Below are 19,367 nucleotides of genomic sequence, written 5' to 3'. Positions count from 1 at the left end.
GCTCCCAACACATCTGAAGGACAGGTAATTTGCGATAAGAGGCCTCAAACACACAGAATCTCGCAGCTTTGGGCTGCTCTCCCGGGCATCGGAGTGATTTGACGGTCACGCCTAAGTGGATCATTGCAGAGCGTAATCATGGGGAAGATGCGCAAGTTGTGCAGTGTGTCATTTCGGGGAATGGTGCTGTAGGAGGGGATTGAGTGTACATCATGGAAAAAGACAAAATAACCTAAACAAAAACAGGAATATTAGATTTTTTTATAGAAAGAAGTTAGCTTCTCTCACACCTTGAGGTTTGCTGATTTGTTTTCCTTTATTTTATCAAAACGTACACGAATAAAATACAACAAAGGACTACATTAAAGAAGACATCAAAATGGGCAGCAGTAACAGGGGTCAAACAACTGAACATAGACCCATCCCAGCCCTGGTCCCACCCCCTTGAACACCCACAGTGCAGTAAGATAAAGACATGCCAACGATGTCTCACAGTTAGGCACTTGTTTTCCAAACCAAACCATCTTTGGCCGTAGTTGCTGTTGCGCAGGTTCAAATGGGCTGTCTGAACTCAATCGGTGTTGGTTATGGTGCAATCAGACAGCGATCATGCAAGTTTACGCAAAAAAGTTCTTTCGCAACGGCAGATCTTCTGTACCTGCGTTGTTTGATGATGACCCAAAGATGGTTATAACATGGCAACCTCCACTGAGTAAACTTGAACAATATTTAAATCAACACAAGATGGTACAATAACTCACATGGTTACAGAAAGGATTCCACAAGGGAAAAGGAAACAAGCACTACATTGTAACACAGTTTACCTGAAAACAATACGTTGTATTTGCACAAGAAATACTGTAACCGATATGCTGTACAGTCTACATCAAAGGCATTGTTGTTGGCATTTCTCTTTTGGTACTAACCAGTACTTTTAGTCTCGGAAAGTCTTGCAAAAATAGATCAGTTTCTAATAAATTAAACGTCTTTAATTGACTTTAAATGTGATCTATTAAGCTACTCATGCATCATCTAACGTTGAGTGCGTTACAGTGTTTCATCCTCTCATGAAAACGCTGCGCACACTGGTAGCCCCGTCACGCTGTGGTTTGTTTGTTTTTTTCATAAAACATCCCTTCTGTAAAGGACTGACAAAGTTACATAAAACTGTCTGAGAAGCATAGTAGTCACACAGTATTTGGCAGTGAAAAAACAGTCCTAATGTATCCATGCACAATATCAACCACAGGCAAGGTCCACGTTCTGAACAAACGCATTAAGAACAACACAGTAAGACCATGAAAGGAGTGAACAACAATTTAAGAACCTGGAAGTGTGTTTGTGTGTCTGTGTGTGTCCACATGGCAGTGTGCACGCACACACCGGCATGTGTGTTTGGATGTGTGTGAATGTCAACAGCACAGTTGGTTTCCCAGGGAGACCAAAGACCTATGACTCATGCAGTGCATACGGCATTTTCTGGAATTTGAACAATATCGGAAGAATTATTATTTTCCCACAAAGCCCGGATATAATTACATATAATCATGTTAGAACCTTATAGAGTTCTCAAGAAGTTTACTGTGAAACCCACTCAATTCCACCCACACAGGTCTATTATAGACCAAACAGTTCATCCCTGGATTAGTTTTCCATTCTCCAGCTCTTCCCTTGTGGTGAGCACAATCCCCCTCAATCTTTTGTGTGTGTGTTTTTTTATGCCACATTGTCTCAGACTAGTCCAGTCTGTGGGTGGAGGTGTAAAGGGTAAGGTTGGTACAGCAGAGTCGATCCCCCTTGTGGTATGAAGTAGCTGCAGTAGCTAGGCTCTGCCAGATACGGGGCTGTGTGCTCGGCAAGGTATGGGGCTGGCTGGTAGAAGCACGTCACATGGTCTGTGTTGGGTATGATGTTCTGTTCGCCCAGAACCTTCAGAGCAAGAACTGTGATCATGTTCAGAGTCTGACGCCGTTCGTGTCCCATCAGGCACACCGTGCTGTCGTCTATGACCCGACGGAGGGTCATCAGGTACTGGTACTTACTCCTTTCCTCGCCGATGAAGTGGTTCTTCAAGTAAGACAGAATTTTCCTCTGCTGCTCCTGCACATCAGGGAAGTCAATGAAAAAGCGCGAGCACATGTATCGCTCCAGCGTCTTTATCTGAGTCTCGCTGGCTGGCCGGTAGTCTCTGACCAGCAGGTTGCTGTATTTCAACAAACCGCCACCTCTGATCTCTTCAGGGTTTCTGGTGGCAATCAGCCGATAGCGCAGGTGGTCCATTGCCGCCTCAAAGTCCCCATACATGCTCTCTGCCAAGACCTCAACTGCAGGCACTGAATCTGATGCTTGAGAGGGACTGCACAGGTCAGTTATTTCTGGGGCTGCTTTCAGAACGTCTTTATCATCAGGCACAGTGATGGATGCCTCAGTGGCTTTTGGAGGGGTTGGTACCGCTAAATCCCCAGGCTGAGGGTGAGGCAGAACTGGTGAGGTGGAACTTGGAATTGTGATTGGAAAAGAGACAGGCTCGACAACCTGAGGCAAAGAGGAGATATAACCATTTTCCTTTGTCTCCTCCAACTCTAAGGGCGAAACTCCTGACTGAGGAGAGGACAGGTCGCCATGCTCATTCTCGTCTGCATTTATTATCAAAGACTCTGTATCCGAAGATCCCTGAGGTAAAAGGTCACCAGACTCTGCTGGCGGGGTGAAACAGAGGAGGGGAGGGCTGAGGCAGGGGGACGGCGGCGTCGCGCAGAGTGGGGGAGGGCTAAGGCTGAGCATCGGAGGAGTGAGGTAAGGAGGTGAGCTGAGGCAAGAAGAGGTTGGGCTGAAACTTTGGGGTGGAGAGCTAAAGCTCGTTGGGCTCATGGTGCTTAACATTGGAGATGGGGGAGTCAAACATGGTGGAGGACTGGGACAAGGGGGCGAGGGTGTGTAGTGAGGAGGAGACAGGCTGAGTACTGGGGGGATGATGGTATGGGAAGACGGTAAACTAGGAGTAGTTTCTTGTGAAGTGACATTTGGCTGATTCAAGCTAATTTCTCTGGTCTGTTCCCCTGTCCCAGCTGGAGACTCTAAAGCTTTTTTCTCAGGGTCATGGGTGTTGGTGCTGGGTGTGTCCGCTGAGTCAAGAGGCTCTGATTCTTTGGGTTCAAAGACCCCTTGTTTCATGCAGGACCGAATTTGCTCATCCATATCTGTGGGTGTGTTTAACGTCTCTTTCAGGCTCGATTCAGACAAATCAGTCGTGTCCATCTTAGAGGAAGATACTTCTTGAGGTAACGGAGATGTGGGGTCTGGAGGTGATGGAAAAAGTATCTCAGGGTCTGGATCAGAAGCTGAGGTAAGATCAGGGTCTGAAGACGAGTAACTTGAAAGCTCAAGTTCAGGTCCAGAGTTTGGTTTGAGAGAGATACTTGTTGAAGATGAGTAACTTGAAAGCTCAAGTTCAGGTCCAGAGTTTGGTTTGAGAGAGATACTTGTTGGGACAGTTGAAGGGTCTGAAGTGGGAATCACTGGCTTCACATCAAACTCTTTGCTGGATTCACCTGCAGGGCAAGGGTTTAAATCTGTGTAGGCTGCAACAACAAGCTCACTTTCAGACACTCGGCTGGAGTGAGCGCTAGGCGTGACCTTTCTGCACATCCGCCTCGGGGGTTTCGGGGATGAATGTTTAAGCACCACCATGTGAGACAGTCTGTCAGAGACCTTAGAAGAAGGAGAGGAGGAGGTCTTTTTGTCAGAAACAAGGCCAGGTGGTGTGGGTAAATTATCCTGAGTATCTGAAGGGCTGATGGGATCAGAAGGGCTAGCTGTTTCCTCTGAGTTACCTGTGGATTGTGCGCTGTGAATCTCCAGTGTATCGTCCGTGTCAGTGGGCCGTGTGCTGCAGAGTGGAAGAGTGGAAGAGGTGGAGCAGGAACAATCAATACTCTGTGTGTCTTCTAAATGTTTCTCCTCTGATGCTGAAAACTCCTGTGTGATTTCACACGTTTTTCTATCACTTTCCCTTTCTGCTTCAATCTGCTCCCTGTTCTCTGTTTCCACTCTGCCTTCATCTTCTAACCCCGCCTCTATCTTTGCACATGAAGATGTGCATGTGTCCGAGGCAGACACGTGTTGAGTGTTATCTGCCTCATTGCTTCTCTGATCCTCTATGAAATGCTCAGATAAGTCTGTGTTATCAGATTGCTCGGTGCTGTCGGACTCCTCTGCAAGGTTTAGACACTCTGCCGGAGTTATTTTAGAAGCATTAGGCGTATCAGAACGTCCCATCTGCCCTGCGATTTCTCTCTTTTCATCAAGCGGTTTTGTGTAGTCAGCCAGTTCTTTCTGGACACAGGCTTCCTTGAGATTTGAACCTGTTGGTTGTTGGCCATCGCAGGACTTCGTTTCCTCCAGCTTGTCTGCTGTCGTTGACGGCTGAGACTGATCTACAAGCTCAGAGTTACATTTAGCTTCTGTTTGAGCCGGTGGCTCGGATTCATCAGAAGCTTGTTTCTTTTCTAACCCGGCGTTCATTGGTGCCTTTTCTTCATCATTCAGGTTGCCTTTGTGCTCAGACAAGTCCATCTCTGCAGATGCTTTCCCTTTGTCTCCTTTGGAGCTTTTCGTTTCTTCTGAATGCTCAGCTGGTTGTGAGAATTCGGTCTGAGACTCTTTTTCATGCACTTCCTCCCTCGGCTCTGTCCCACTTAGCTTGCCCCCTTGCTCATCGGACGAGTGGACGGTGGGCTTCTCTGCATCTGGAGCGAAGGTCTGACTGGGCTCAGGTGAAAAGGAGTTACTCTCACTTTCTGCTGACTGGTCCTTCAGCTTAACAGCATTTAGCTTGTGCATGACGTCCTGCTGCATGTAAGACTCTAGGAGTCGGTCCAGAATGATCTGGAAGGAGTCAACGCTGAACTCAAACTGGCGCCGAAGGGCACTCACGAATTTGAGCTCGAGGTTTTTGCCACTGTTGTTCGACAGCGAGATAAGACTCCAGCGGTCGTGTTCGTTGAAAACTTTGACCATTTTCTGAACATAGGCCTCCTTCATTGTGGCGCTGCTGATCCGCTCCCTGTTGACCCCGATGGGCAGGCAGTCCAGCAAGCAGCCCAGCACGGACTCTTTGATGACCTGGGGGAAGAAGAGGTCAACAACATGACAGTTTCAACCACTGACAGTGACCAGTGTAGTTTTGCTTCCCTTGTTTAACTAAAGCAGTGTTCGCGCGACCAGATATATTTTCTAAAATGGAAACAGCTGTGTTTGGACCCTGTTTTCCAAAAGCTGAAATTACAGCCTTTTTTGCACTTGTTGAGCCCTAACTTTAGATTTCAATGTAACATAAAAAATGTAATAACTAAAAGCATATAATTAATATTGTTTAGAAAAAGAGGAGCTACAATTATTTGAGTGTTTGGCCTAGTGCATCTTCAGTTGTTCTCTGAATACTTTTTGTATTTTGTTTTTGATTTTATTCATGGTGATTATTATCGCCCCCTACTGCTGTGGCACTGGTATCACAGTGTTTTTGATTAAAATCTCACAGACTATAATAATTTATTTTTAACAATGGAGAACAAAAACATCTTGAGCAATGTAGCTAAGGCCTAAATGTGACACTTCTTTGTTTGCTTATATAAGTGCAGCTAAATGATGGAAAGTTTCTGAATTTAAAAGAAAGCACATCAATTTCACTCCATATGTCAACTTTAAGTGCTTTGCTAAGAGTAAAGAGGTGCAGTCAAGCACAAGGCAGGCCTTACAAAATCAAAGTAAATGTTCCTCAGCTGTTATCGGAGGCTAGCATTAACTGTCACAGTATAGGACATCTAATGCTGGAATAAAAATAGAAGACCTGATGCTAATGCCTGCTTTTTCTCAACTTGTGTAAGAAAAAAAAACACACACACAAGAATTCACACCTGGAACTCCTCCTGGCTTGGCAGTTCCACTCCGAAGATGATGTCCAGGTCTTTGTAGCTCGTCCCGTTGTCCCGAACCAGGACATGGCTGGCCGTGGAGCCGTTCAGACGGACATCTCTGACCGTGATTCCCTGCTTCTGCAGCCTGGCCCGCACCGCTATGATAATATCACGGGGTCGCAGCTCCAGTGTGGGGAAGTTCCCGCGGCCGTGGATGGGCACCACTTCTGAAAGCACCTGATGCAGCACCTCCACCTGCTCTGAGTTCAGGCTGTGAAACCGCTGGCTGGGTTTCTTCTCAGACATGCTTCCTGCCCTGCGGGGGAAGAGCGCCAGGGTGGTAATGACACTTTATTACAACTCCTCATCAAGAGGTGCTACATGTTTAACTCGCATGCAGTCGCATTTTGTCACACAAGCACACACTTAGCACTCTGTAGTGCTCGGATGCAAGCTCCCTGCCAGTCTGCTGTCTGCAAGTCACAGCTTGGCTGACAGCTTTCCTACAATGCTAATGTAACTGCTGTGCTGCTAAACTGACACATGGAGCAAAGCACAGAAATGTGCTTTGGATAAATATCCATCCATTGCCCAACAACAAATTAAGGGGTGGTTTTTGAAGCCAGAAACACATTACAGTGTTTACCACCTACAACTTATGCCATTTTATTTTTTTATCAGTAATTTTTATTTTTTCATTTTTGCTGTTACCTGATTAGAATCTATCACATAGAAAATTAAAGGCACAGCTTGTTTTAATGGATGTGTTCTAAATTTAAATCTTTTTTTGTTTTGTTTTCCACCAGGGGACCAAGGGTTAATCGGAATGAGTCATCACCAGCAGACTGCATTAATCACGCCAACGTCACTAATTAAAGACACACATCTGTTTTTGTGTGTGCAGCACATGATGTGCACACGCTACTTGCACAGCGCTCCTACGAGGAAGGGCAAACTTTACTAAAACACCTCTCTGAAAGTTACAAAACTCACCAGAACAATTTCACAGCAGCTTATTCATTTTTAGTTTAGCCTTTTATGAGCTTCGTTTCTGCATGAAGTTGTCCCAGAGCTCCTACATCCCCCATTTAATCTGCACACAGCTTTTCCTTTGCATCCAACCAAAGTCTCCCCAGGCGGTATAGTGTAACATGATTAAGTGTGCAATTGCCTGAGCCTGTCGAAGTGTTTCTGCGGAGCGAGCGCTCATGTCTGAATGAGCAACTGTGGTTCATGCTAGCCCATTATGATCTTTTGTTTGCTTTAATCAATAGCTGTCACTCTGGGCTACAGCTGAGTGCTGCTGATTGCTATGATTTGTCAATAACAGTGGGCTAAAGACCAGGATACTAATGAGCAGTAATGGGATGCTTTCTGGTATCAGCTTGACTGACACCAGAAGGCTACAGTTTGGTACAACCGCAAACAATCTATTATGGGGAGTGTATGGATATAATTTAATCCAGACTGCATGCATCAACAAACACTGGAGCGACACTGCAGTTCGGAGACTAAAGCAGCAAACGGCAGCCCTAAAAAAAAAAACAACAACAACAACATTAAAGAAGTTATCTGATCTGATGAGACAATTGCATCCAACTTCAGCAAGATCAATTGGCGAAACAGTCACACATCCTGAATCAATAAACAGGGCTCCCATGTGCTGCCTCTGACCACATGCACAACAAAGCAATGTCTTGAGAAGACAAGACAGTGCAGGACTATATTCCTGCTGGCCCCTGTATCCCTGTGTCTCTACCCCCCTCCATCCTCTCTCCCCAATCCTCCCATATTCGCACTCTTCAGCAAACTTGCAGGCTGAGTGACTCATCCAGGCGTATCGGCTCAGCACGCACATAATCTATGGCCACTGGAAACACAACAAAAAGCTCAGGCTCCCTGCACTGAGCTGCATGCGAAACAGATGTAAACACATCATCTACAAAAGACGTATTCCGCTTGCTTTTTGAGCACCCCACCTAAAGAAGCCCACAGGTCAACAAATCTAGATACAGCTATGTTGTTCCTCTTGTTGTTCTTGGTAAGCATAAGCCTTAAAAAACAAAAAACAACTTTCTGGTTTTGACAGCATAAAGTTTTGAGATTTGAGCAAAAAACACGTGAGTAGACTATCAATGTCCAAGAATAAACAGAGCTTGTAGATTCTGATTACCTACCCAGCTGCTGGGTATTAAAGTTTGGGCTGTTTTGCATTTAGAGAGTTTAACAAGATGAAACGGAGCGTTTTGAGAAGAGTCATGTTGGGTTTTGCTTTGCCCTCCCGCTAATCATTTCATCATCCACTTATTTACACCTGAGATGCGCCGGGGAGGCAATTAAGCGCAAACGGCGCAGGGTCAGGGTTAGCAGATTAAAAACTTCACCTATAGCCTTGTGGAGGAAAGGGGGGTTCTTACCTGTTGCTGTGTTGTTGGAGGGAGCGACTAGCTCCTGGCTCGCGGGTGGAGTAAGACCTTCACCGTCCACCGAGCTACAGGTTCGGAGAAGTTCGTGTGTGTGTGTGTGTGTTTGTTTGTTGTCTAACGTCTCACTCCACTTCGGTCGGACTTGGTGCTGACTCGGCTCTGTCCCTTATAAGGCACGCGACGCTCGAATCTACGCGCGAGTTCATTCGGGCGCTGTCCCGGAGGCGCGTGGTGCTGAAATGAGGAGTGAAACGACTCCTCGCGCTCTTGTTTTCTCTCCCTCGGCCGCCTGGAGCGTAACGCAGTTTCCATGGCGACCTGCCGTCACTCAGTTATGACTGGGGGTGGGGGGAAGCGTGTATGTGTGGTGGAGGTGCGTGCTCGCAACGATAACGATGGGAAAAGAGGGCGTTACCGTATAAGAGCTACTTTGCGTGTGTAAGTATGAATGTGTATGACTAATTTGTGTGTGAACCCCGCGTTTATTAAATAATAACCAGTTAGTTAAGAGGAGAATATACTCTAATATGAGCAGGTGTGCTGCTTAAATTGAGTTTAGGAGTCAATAGGCTATCAGAGGCGCCGCCATGGAAGAGCCGCGGGACATAATGGCCACCCCTTTAAATCCCCATGACAGCCACAAATAAGACAGTCATTATGGTGTGTTTTCCTTACTCTCGAAAGTTTAGTTTTCTGAGTTCTCAGTCTGAAATACAGAAAAAAAAATTCAAGAGTTTTACTCTTCAGTTAGAGCAGACCTTACTTATTTTCCAATATGGCCGCCGCTCACGGCCCATCATATCTGTAACAATTAAGCATGACGCATATCTGTATGTGAACATGTTCCTGTAGTGATTTAAGAAGAAGAATCCACTAAGTGCTTTTAAAACATAATTTCACAGTTTAACTTTATAAACGTGCTTAGACATTATTATAAGTGTATGATTCTTAATACATATTTTGCATTTATATTCAACTGCCCGTTTTTTGTTAAAAAAAACAAAACAAAACAAAAAACGAACCTGCTTTCGGCCATCACTCTTCTGCCTTTCCTGTTTGGCTAACACCTCTCACGTCACATCTGGAACACAGGAACGTGCGTGATTGGCTGAAATGAAGGAATACGTTCATTTTTTGCTTTTTTAGTGCAATTTACTGAGATCCTATTAGCCATGAGTCAGTTCAGGTGGATGATTCATACTCCTTTTGACAACTTAAGATTTTAATTGTTTTTTAAATATTCTTATATATAACTTATATTCTTTTTTAATATAAGTTATTGTGAGAAAATCTGATAATTTGATTCCAATAAATATATTCCAGCACTTAGAGGCGTTTTGGTTTGATTTGGGGTCTAGATTTGATAAGAGTCAACTAGCCAAACATGGATCAGAGATACAATAAACGGAAACAGGGTGTATCACAAAGTCTTCAGAGATTTATATGTAAATAAATGCATCAGAACTGAGACATTTTCTGACCATTTATCATAATAATTCTTAACAATAGTTTGCAATAGAAAGTAATCTCATACATACTAGTATGGGTATGTGGTTTTGAAATTGTTTGTTTACATTTACAAAGTAGTACAGAAAGAAATGTGTTGCATTGTGTTGGGACAAAATAGGGGCTTGAATTGAAAAACGTGTGAATTCACACAGAGCGACGTTAATTACCAGTGAGTGGCTCTTCTTTTCTCATTTTTCTTCCAGTTGCTGGATTTACAATTGTACTCTTGGTTGAGCTGTAAATTTTTAAAACAACTTCTCATTTAAGCTGTGAGAGACCCCATTGCTCAGAGCTGGGGCTTTGGGGAACTTCAGGATACCTGAAGGTGAAGGCAATGTTTTCAATTCGACCGATGATGTATAATATGATAGTTAACGTTTTCAAGTGGCTGCATACAAAAAGTAAAGGAAAAAATTATAAAATTCTGTTTTGGGTAAAATACTTTTGTTATGACGTACCTCCATTTTTTTATTTTAAGATGGTGGCCATTTAAAAAAAATGTAACCTAAACATTATTGTAATGCTCCAATATTTAAAATCTGCCTCCAAATCTATGCCCTCCACATTATTATATATGACCACAACATGGCTGTTTCATGAATAAGTGCCATTTTAGATTTCAGAAATGAAGTTAAGGATTCACAAATCAAAACAGGTTTTTAAGGAATCTGTAAACAGTGTGGAACATAATATGATAGATCAAGTAATCTCTGTTCAGTGTGGCATAATCCAGTTCAAGGTGGACCAAACTAAATATTTCAAACTTGCATCTAAAGTGAGTCAAATGCAATTGAAATTCCTTAAAAACATTGAAAGTGTGAATAAATTTAGTATAGAATAGAAATCAGTGAATAACATAAAACTATAATCTTCAGCAGCAGACCACTTCAGTATTGGCGCCCTGGGTGGTGAGCCATATAATAAAGAAAATCCTGCCACCAGAATCCTGTTGGCTGTTTATTTTAGAGAGTTGAATTTTTAAACAGTTCTCATGTGCTTCCCTTTTCTCTCTCTCTCTCTCTCTCTCTCGGAGGAACATCTTTGGGCCTCTATCTGAAGCTGTGTCTACACAAAATGTCCAGGAGATTGTCTACAGTATGAGTCATCCATTCTGCTCCCTCCCCCAGACCAAAGCGCTAATCCCCCACCGCCCCGTCCCCAGCCCTTTTCGGATGGCCAGTGCGCCGTCCATCCACTGGAACCTTTTTCTATCTGGGCAGTGATCCTTATTTCGCCTCCTAATACTCACATTTTATGTCCCATGTCTTTAGTACACACACAAACACACGCACACAAACACACGCATACAAACACAAACATCTTTTGTAATCCTGTTTGGCCAGCCTTTCTCTCCACAGGCGTAATTAAAAATAATGGATGAAAAAGTAAAATAAACACGACTGAGCGCGTCGACACGCACGCACGCACGCACGCACGCACGGAAACATCAAAGCAGCCTTGTAGAAAAGGTCAATTTACTCCCTCACAAAAAAGCACTAATGACGTCACTAGACATGTCCCACAACCTACCGATACCGGTTATAAACTATTTTTAGACACCATAGAACTTTGGACACGCGCGCCTGTCCACTTCTCGAACAGTCGTGACGTAGAGGGCGCGAGCACGTCGTGCAGATCGTGATCATGTGTGACGACGGTGAAATGTTGGCAGACGCGGCAGCAATTTCATCCAAAGATAATGGCGAATGAAGATAGTTCACCCAACGTTCTCCAGCCGTCGTACTGGGATCTAGTCGGTTCTAGCGCATCCCGGCATCAGGAAAGCAAAAATAAAATGAAATAAAATCTAGAAAATATAGTCCGTAAGACAAAGCTCTATTTACTGTGCGAAAATGTAATAAAGAGCATAAAAAGAAAACAAAAACAAAAATACACAACAGAGGAGACGTCAATAAAGGAGGAATCTCTGAAACTAAAACAAAATAACTAAATATTAGAGAAATATTTAATTCAGATACATGAAATAAAAAAATTATAAATCATTATAATTAAGCAATTTCCCTTTTGGGATCAATATAGCATGTCCTATTTTATTCTATTCTATTCTATAATAAAACTTTAGCATAATTAAACAATATTTACAAATCAATGTGAAACCGAACTACACGTCAAAATAATATTACGGATTAAATTAACTGAAGACGACTTTAAGCTTGCGATAAATCATCATAATTGCTTTTCTTTTTAATGCTAGCTATAAAGAAAAAACAAAAAAAACATAAGTCTTAGGTTTACTGTTTATCATTAAACTGCCGCTTCGTTGAACATAAACAAAAGCGGAAGTGAGAACAAGTGCACCCTCCCGTTACACTTGCAAAAAAAAAAAAAAAAAAAATCTAAACAAGCCAGCGCTTGACTGAATGACTCTTTGTCTTTTTGAACAGCACCTAACTCGTCCCAGAAAGCCACCCACACCATGTCGAACATGGAGAGTATCCTTTCTGTGTACTTTGTCGCCCACCGCGGAACACACACACATTTACACTGTAGCAACCGTTGCTAACCATAAACTGTGTTTGGTCCCTAGCTAGCCCTGCCGTACACGCTCCTTGTAACTTCTCCCCCACTTCTCCCCTCCTCCGTCATTGAACGATGAAGGAAAACAGTGACAGCTGCCCGCTCGCTGTGTTGTTGCCGAGATGTTTAATGACTTTGGTTAATTTTTGACTAGTTTCTCAAAAAGAAAAGGGGGGAAAAAAACACATCCTTCTGTCCCCTGCAATGACCTGGCTTTAATTTACCAAATGTTCCACTGTTGCGTCAGTAAAAACATCATTTCCACTATAACTGGAATATTGTCGTAAATTGTCCCTTGACTAGCTTTTACAAGAACACTTGTTTAACCTCAAGATTGCTGCCAAGGAGCTGCAGCACAACTCTAAGAAATGTGACAAAGAGGAGAAGGCAGAAAAGGCGAAAGCAAAGAAGGTTGGTTTTGTGTCTAACAGATGACAGGCTACAGTACAGCTGTAGCCTTTGTTGGAAGTAAATGTGCCTCGTTGTTTCTTAGGCTATCCAGAAGGGAAACACCGAGGTAGCTAGGATCCATGCAGAGAACGCCATCCGTCAGAAGCACCAGTCCATTAACTTACTGAGGATGAGTGCCCGTGTGGACGCTGTGGCCTCTAGGGTCCAGACTGCTGTCACTATGAACCAGGTTTTCTCTGTTTTCTTTGCAAATGAGCGCTGGTTTTACATAAGGTTTTTTTTTTTTCTTTTACACAAAAACAGATGTTATCTTTTTTGAGAGTAGTGGGACTCCTGTAGTGTCTTTCTGAAGTATTCATCATTACCCATGAACGTTTTCAGATTTTGTCACAGTACAACCATCTGGGCCAGGGGCAGTATCCCACGACCAACACAGATTTTTAGTTTCTTTTTTTTTAAATGAAGGCCGTGTTTTGCAAAACGTAGAGGTTCATATGAGGTGCATATGAATATAAACAATACTCAACTATTTGGAAATTATGAAGATAGAGTACATTTTTTGTGGAGCATCTGATGTATTGGAGGGGGAATGTGAAATAATTTAGTAGAAAGGGCACCAAAACAGGCTCCAGCTCAGGGGTCCACATCCTTGTAAATTTGGCCCCGACAACCATGATGATTCATTTATGGGTATGTGAGGTGCTTCCACCCCCATCTTTCTCAGTAGGGAACATCTGTCCAGGATGTAGTTTCAAGTCAGACATAGTGTTTTGCATGAACACACATTTTTAAAGGGATAGTATTATGCAAAATTTACTTTTATGAGCTGAACTTCTTGCTATAATTTTAGTCCCTCATCATAAACACACCTGGAGCATTTCCTTTGAGAAATCCTTTAGTCTCCATGGCAACCATTCAGCTGTGCAAATCGCCTGGTTGGACCTAGCTCTGCCTTGAAGATGGAGCTCCTCTTCAGAGCTGCAGTTTTTGGGCTTCCACCTCCCAGAGCAGCCCTCTCCCACTCAGCTCCTTCAGACTAGCCAGCAGCAATTAGCAAACAGCTGGCGGAATTGAGCATCAGCTGAGCTCACTATAGGAGCTACTTCTCAGAAAAACGCTGGTAAAAACGTTGCTAAAGGGTGAATAGAGGAGCCATGTTGTGATGACTTCCTGAAGGCAGAATTTCAGAAAGAGCAGGAGCTTTTAAAGAGAGAGGTCCAATTTCAAGATGCTAAATCAGGAAGTAAAATTTCTTTTAAGTCGTATCTGATGTATATTGCGTTTTTATGACAACTGAAAATAACATAGTTACTTGATTATCCTATGAAATGTCACCATGTGCCTGGAAAACACATCATTCTATCCCTTTAAGTTATGTTTTAACAGTTTAGTAATCACTTTTTCACACAGGGTGATGTAGGCTTGGATCTTTTCCTATCTTAATAATAGACATCTTAATTTAAAAACTGCATTTTGTGTTTACTTGCCTTGTTTTTGACTAATATTTAAATTAGTTTGATGTTGTGAAATACTGAAGTGTATCTGCTGCATCTCGTACGTTGACGTTTGTGGTTGTGTGATGACAAAATCGGAAGAATTTTAATAGACATGAATACTTTCCCAAGGCCGTGTATCTTCAGAGTGACTCACACTCTCTCTGGAAAACAGAGTTGTTGCTTAAAAATATTTCATAGTTCTCCTTCAGCCACGTACGAAAGAATCAGACGCTTGTAGAAATACATCCATCCACTCGTTATTTATACCTGAAAAATCCGGTTATTTATCACAAAGAGGGGATAACTGAGTGAGAAACAAACTTTAGACAGGTTTCCACTTCATCATAGAACCACGAGACAAGCAGTCATGCAGGCCCAATTATAAACCACCAATTAAACCTCCTGCAATAACAAAAAGCCCTTATCTTAAGATGCGAGTTCTTTATACCTCACAATTTACTGAGCGTATAGATTTCAGTGTTTACTCTGAAGCCCTTTTTTTTTTTTTTTTTTTTTACAGAAAAAGAAGCCATTTCCCGAGTAAGCATAAAAAAAAGACTAGCAGACAGGCATACAAAAAGACAGCAATTACATAATGTCATTAGATGTGCTTCAGGCCATATGCAATTAGCTCGTCGCTCTTTAGGAGAGGTGCCCTCTTTCAAAATTGCTTTAATTTAAGTTTTCTATGGCGGAGGCGCCATTTTATAGAAATGATCCTATTTAATAATGTCTGCAGAGACAGTCGGAGGGTGTGAGCTTGTATAGCTGAAGCCCACCTCCTCCGAGAGGCTCTGCTCATCGCCGCCTCTCCTTAAGCAGGCACACGAAAGCATCAGTCATAAAACCATTCAGAGCGCCTCATTCAGCCGAGTCTGGGCTCATTTTCATCATATTAATCCGTAATCCTTGAGCTTTTAAGGAGGCTTTCAAAATAAGAGGCGCTAAGCGCGATCAGGCGCCTGGGTAGAAGAGTTAAAGCGACACCTAGTGGACAGATAGAGATACAGCACTTCTAGGTTTGTTACGTCAGGAGTAATCGTTTTCATGTTTTCCTTTTTATTATTATTATTATTTGCACTTATTTGTGTTGATTTTTTTCTTTTTTGTCTTCAACAACCAGCATTGTGTGTTGTGCATTTCCCACCCAGGTCACTAAATCCATGTCAGCAGTTTTTAAATCGATGGATGCGACTCTGAAAAGCATGAACTTGGAAAAGGTAAGCAGAGATCCAAATAAAAAAGCTTAAAAAGTGAAATGAATTTAAATAACTTTTTCACAAACGGAGATACGCAGTATTTGAAGTGTTTCTTTCTGTTAATTTTTTTATTATTATGGCTTACAGATAATAAAACGTTTCTCAGAAGAATAAAACATTACATTACACACGACCAATAAAAAAAAAAAAAGAAATATTGTCCGTAATAGCCTTCAATACTGCGTCTGTGCGGCATGGTGGTGATCACCGCCATGCCGCCATTTTGCTGGCCAGTCAAGTCCAGAGCTACCTTGATCACTGAAGCAGCTGTTAGTATCTGTGGCAGCGTCGGCCGGGTACCAAGACCCACCGGAAATAAAAACCAGCATCTTCATTAAGATTTTAAGCCAAAGGAAACATGAAGAGCTCTAAAATGTCCTAGTAAATGGCAGTGTTAGAAAACCCAGAGAACCGACAAGAAGCAGATGACATACATGGCACCCTGACTAATCACCGACTGTGGGAACTTCCCCCTTCAAGCGGCGTTTATTCTTCGCCTCTCCACATCTTTTCTAAATGAAACGTAAAGTTTACTTTCATCTGAAAAGAGGACTTGTTGCTCCAGGCTCTGTCCATGAAGCTGCCCTCAAATTTTTGAATATACTTTGCTTGACAATCCTCTTCAGGCTACAGTTATCCCTGTTTTTGCAACCACACTTCTTCCTTCCACTTAACTTTTCTATGAATATACTTGGACGCAGCCCTCTGTGACCTGTAGTGGCTTTCCCTGCTTCTGGAGCATGTCAGTGACTGCTGGAAAACTGTCGAGTCAGCCTTCTGCCTCCACGTTGTCTGGGCTACAACACGGTCAAATAATTTGGATTTTTATAAACTGTAAGCCATAATTACCAACAGTATCGGAAAAAAGCTGAAGCCTGTCTGTTTGTCATGCTTCTACGTGAGTTTGAGTTTCTTTGGTCCTTCTGCTCAGATCTCGGCCCTGATGAACCAGTTTGAGAGGAACTTTGAGACGATGGACGTGCAGGCGGTGCTGATGGAAGACACCATGGGCAGCACGTCCACGCTCACCACGCCGCAGGTAACGACCTCCGTTAGTTCCCAGACTGCTGACGGGTCATGATTCGATCTCTTTGTCTGCAGAACGAAGTGGACATGCTTCTGCGAGAGATGGCTGACGAAGCGGGGTAAGGTCCTTGGTTGGTCCGTAGCTGATTTTAAACAAAGACAGAGACGTTAGAGACGTCTGTAGTGAAGGTGGAGTTTATTTTATCACATTTGTCCTCCTGTGAAACCACGTTTGTCTCTGTTAAGGTTGGATCTCAGCTTGGCGCTTCCTCCTGGACAGACGTCCCCCGTGACTTCCACTGTGGCTTCAGCCGAGCAGGTAACTCAACTTTTCCCACCACAGTTCTTCCTTCCACTCAACTTTCGACGAATACGCTTGGTTACAGCTCCATGGATAATCAGCTTGACCTGTTGTGGCTGACCTTCCACATGAAGGGGAACACATCTAATTATTTCTTCTTCTTCAACTTTTTATCGGGGGTTTTCACGCTGCACAGAGTTTCTGTAGCCGTCCGAAGTTTTGTTTGAAATTGACACCAAAAAAAGTTTCTGTAGCGTGATTGTGAAATACAAGTAAACCGACTGTTTTATAATGTTTTACTCTACTTTCCAAATGAAAATCTACAAAGTTTGAGAGCATTAATTTAAATATTTATCAAATTACTTGTTTACTTAATTCATTTACAGTTTAAAATGAACATATAAAATAAAGACAGGTTTTGAATGAAAAGGAGTAGTGTTAAAACATAACTTGCTGAATAAAATGCCATTCATTTTACGTTGAATAATAATGGATTTGTTGGATCTCTGCAGCGTTTTAATCAGCCAGGAAGAAACTCATGGTGATGCCAGGAACGCTGCAGATTTTATGCTGAATCTGCTGACAGGACCACTGTTACTCATACATTTCACAGTCTGGCTTTTCTGATAGACTGGCAAGAAGAAGAAAAGGTCCTGAAGGAGACCTGTTCGCAGTTTCCCATCAGCTCATTGGTACAGCAGATTCAGATTGACTGCTTTGCCTCCTGAAGGCTGTTAATCACTGCAAAAACACAAAATATTACCAAGTTATTTCAGTCTACTTTCTAGTGGTGTCAAAATAACACAAACCTAACTTATAAGTAGCTTTGAGGAAGATATAGAAGCTTTTTTAAGTCACTAATTCATTAAAATTGATGAAAAAGTTCTGGTTCCACTGGCTGTAAATTATTGACCCGGCGGGGTGAATACAGATATGTTCCATATTTATTCTTACTTGTTAAAAAATATAACATGAAAAGCTCTTTTCTTTACCGGTGGAAGGCAAAGACATTTTCAGCAACAAGGCAATTCAAAATGCTTTACATTAATTAAAAGGAAATACAAACAAAATAACAAACCAAAAGAAAGAGCAAAAGAAGAAAAAGTATCTAATAATGTTGATCCAAAGTATATGAACTAGATAGTTTATAACCAGATTATAAACTAGAAGTTTATAATGTGCCACTTCATGTTGATCTATCACATAAAAAGCTTTGATGTTTGTGGTTTTAAAGCAACAAATTGCACTTTTTCACTTTTTAAGTTCAAATGGCGTGAATACTCCTGCATGGAGTTAACAAGTTAGAATAAATATGATTAATGATTAAAACACAACTAATAAATCAGTAGAAATGATGGCAGCAGCTCAGCTTTTGAAAACAAGAACAGATGAATGCCGTAGAAGAATTTAAAGAGCGCCCCTGCTGGCCTGGCGGACCTAAGCAATGCCTTAGTTTGCCCTTGGAATAACATGTTTACTCTGGTGGTAAATATGTTACAGAAGCATATTTTACGCCTTTTGCAGTAAGAGAAAAGGCTGAATGTTTTCACAGCGTTCAGTTTGGTTTAATTCCTTGAAAAAGGAACAAGCATCTCATTCTGGGGTTTTTTGATCACATTTAGCTCCGCTCCACATTCGGTGGCAACAGGAGCGTGAACGCAGCGCAGAGGCTTTCGAGCTCCAGCTTTTCTTAAGCTCCAGTCATTAGTAATCCTGTGGGGACTTTCAGTGGTTTTTCTGCAGCTAACACTCAATAATCTTTGCTGGAGGGTGAGAGGAGTGTGTAATCATCCTCGCTTTAAATTTATGAACCAGGATATTTTTTTTTAAAGTGCTTTGTTTTAATTCTGTTAACCAGGAGGAGCTTTCCAAGAGACTGTCTAAGGTGAGAGACCAAGCGTCGTAGAGACGCAGTGGAAAAGGAGGCGGATGAATAAATGAAAGGAAACGCAAGTGAAAGAAGAACTCCAGCGGAAATACAAGCAAAAAAAAACAAAACAAAAAAAAAAAAACAAGAAAAGAATCGAAATAGCAAACAGAGCAATGTGCCTACACACTCTGTTCTTTGTCCTCCTGTGAGGAAACAACGGTGAGCACGGTAAGAGGATGATTACAGTCCTGCTTCTTACTGCACAGCTTCATAATAACACTTTACATTATTACAATAATAATAATACATAATACTTTTAATTTTGTCACAAAAGACTTTTGTTGTTCCAAGCGATACATGGATGAGTGTGGGGGAAAATTAGCTGCACTGTGAACAGCTGATGCCTCATTCTTAGTGGATTATCAGGTATGTACAAAATGCAAGTGACCTTTTTGAAATGCATTTATATTTTTAGGTTTTTAAATTTTATTTATTCATTTCCTGCACCATGTTTCCTTTAGGATATGAAGACTTCTGATGATCCTCTATGCTTCTTACTGTGACTCTGCTACTATAACCAGTGTGTCAGGGTTTTTTTTTTTCATTAGTTGTCCTA

The 19,367-nt window shown here is 42.3% G+C and overlaps 1 protein-coding gene and 1 pseudogene across 2 annotated transcripts; one reads left to right on the top strand and one right to left on the bottom strand.

Annotated features, from left to right (window-relative positions):
- Positions 1 to 291: 291 nt before the first annotated feature.
- LOC103139904 (histone-lysine N-methyltransferase SETD1B-like) lies at positions 292 to 9,029 on the bottom strand. 2 transcript variants are annotated; one of them, XM_016672838.1, is made up of 4 exons: positions 8,333 to 9,029; positions 5,916 to 6,231; positions 3,437 to 5,124; positions 292 to 3,373 (listed from the first exon to the last, which is right to left on the bottom strand). In XM_016672838.1, the coding sequence occupies exons 2-4, from the start codon at positions 6,219 to 6,221 to the stop codon at positions 1,732 to 1,734; spliced, it is 3,636 nt and encodes a 1,211-aa protein (XP_016528324.1). In that variant the 5' UTR covers positions 6,222 to 6,231; positions 8,333 to 9,029; the 3' UTR covers positions 292 to 1,731. The 2 variants fall into 2 exon arrangements, with proteins under 2 accessions (XP_016528324.1, XP_016528323.1); XM_016672837.1 differs by having other exon boundaries at positions 292 to 5,124; positions 8,333 to 9,027.
- A 1,812-nt stretch (positions 9,030 to 10,841) lies between these two features.
- On the top strand, positions 10,842 to 18,912 carry LOC103139901 (charged multivesicular body protein 1b-2-like; annotated as a pseudogene).
- The last annotated feature ends 455 nt before the right edge of the window (positions 18,913 to 19,367 follow it).

The sequence above is a fragment of the Poecilia formosa genome, unplaced genomic scaffold, assembly GCF_000485575.1.
Source record: "Poecilia formosa unplaced genomic scaffold, Poecilia_formosa-5.1.2 Scaffold66, whole genome shotgun sequence".
Lineage (NCBI taxonomy): Eukaryota > Metazoa > Chordata > Actinopteri > Cyprinodontiformes > Poeciliidae > Poecilia > Poecilia formosa.
Note: the sequence above shows the minus strand (reverse complement) of the source record. Positions and strands in the feature narration are given on the sequence as shown.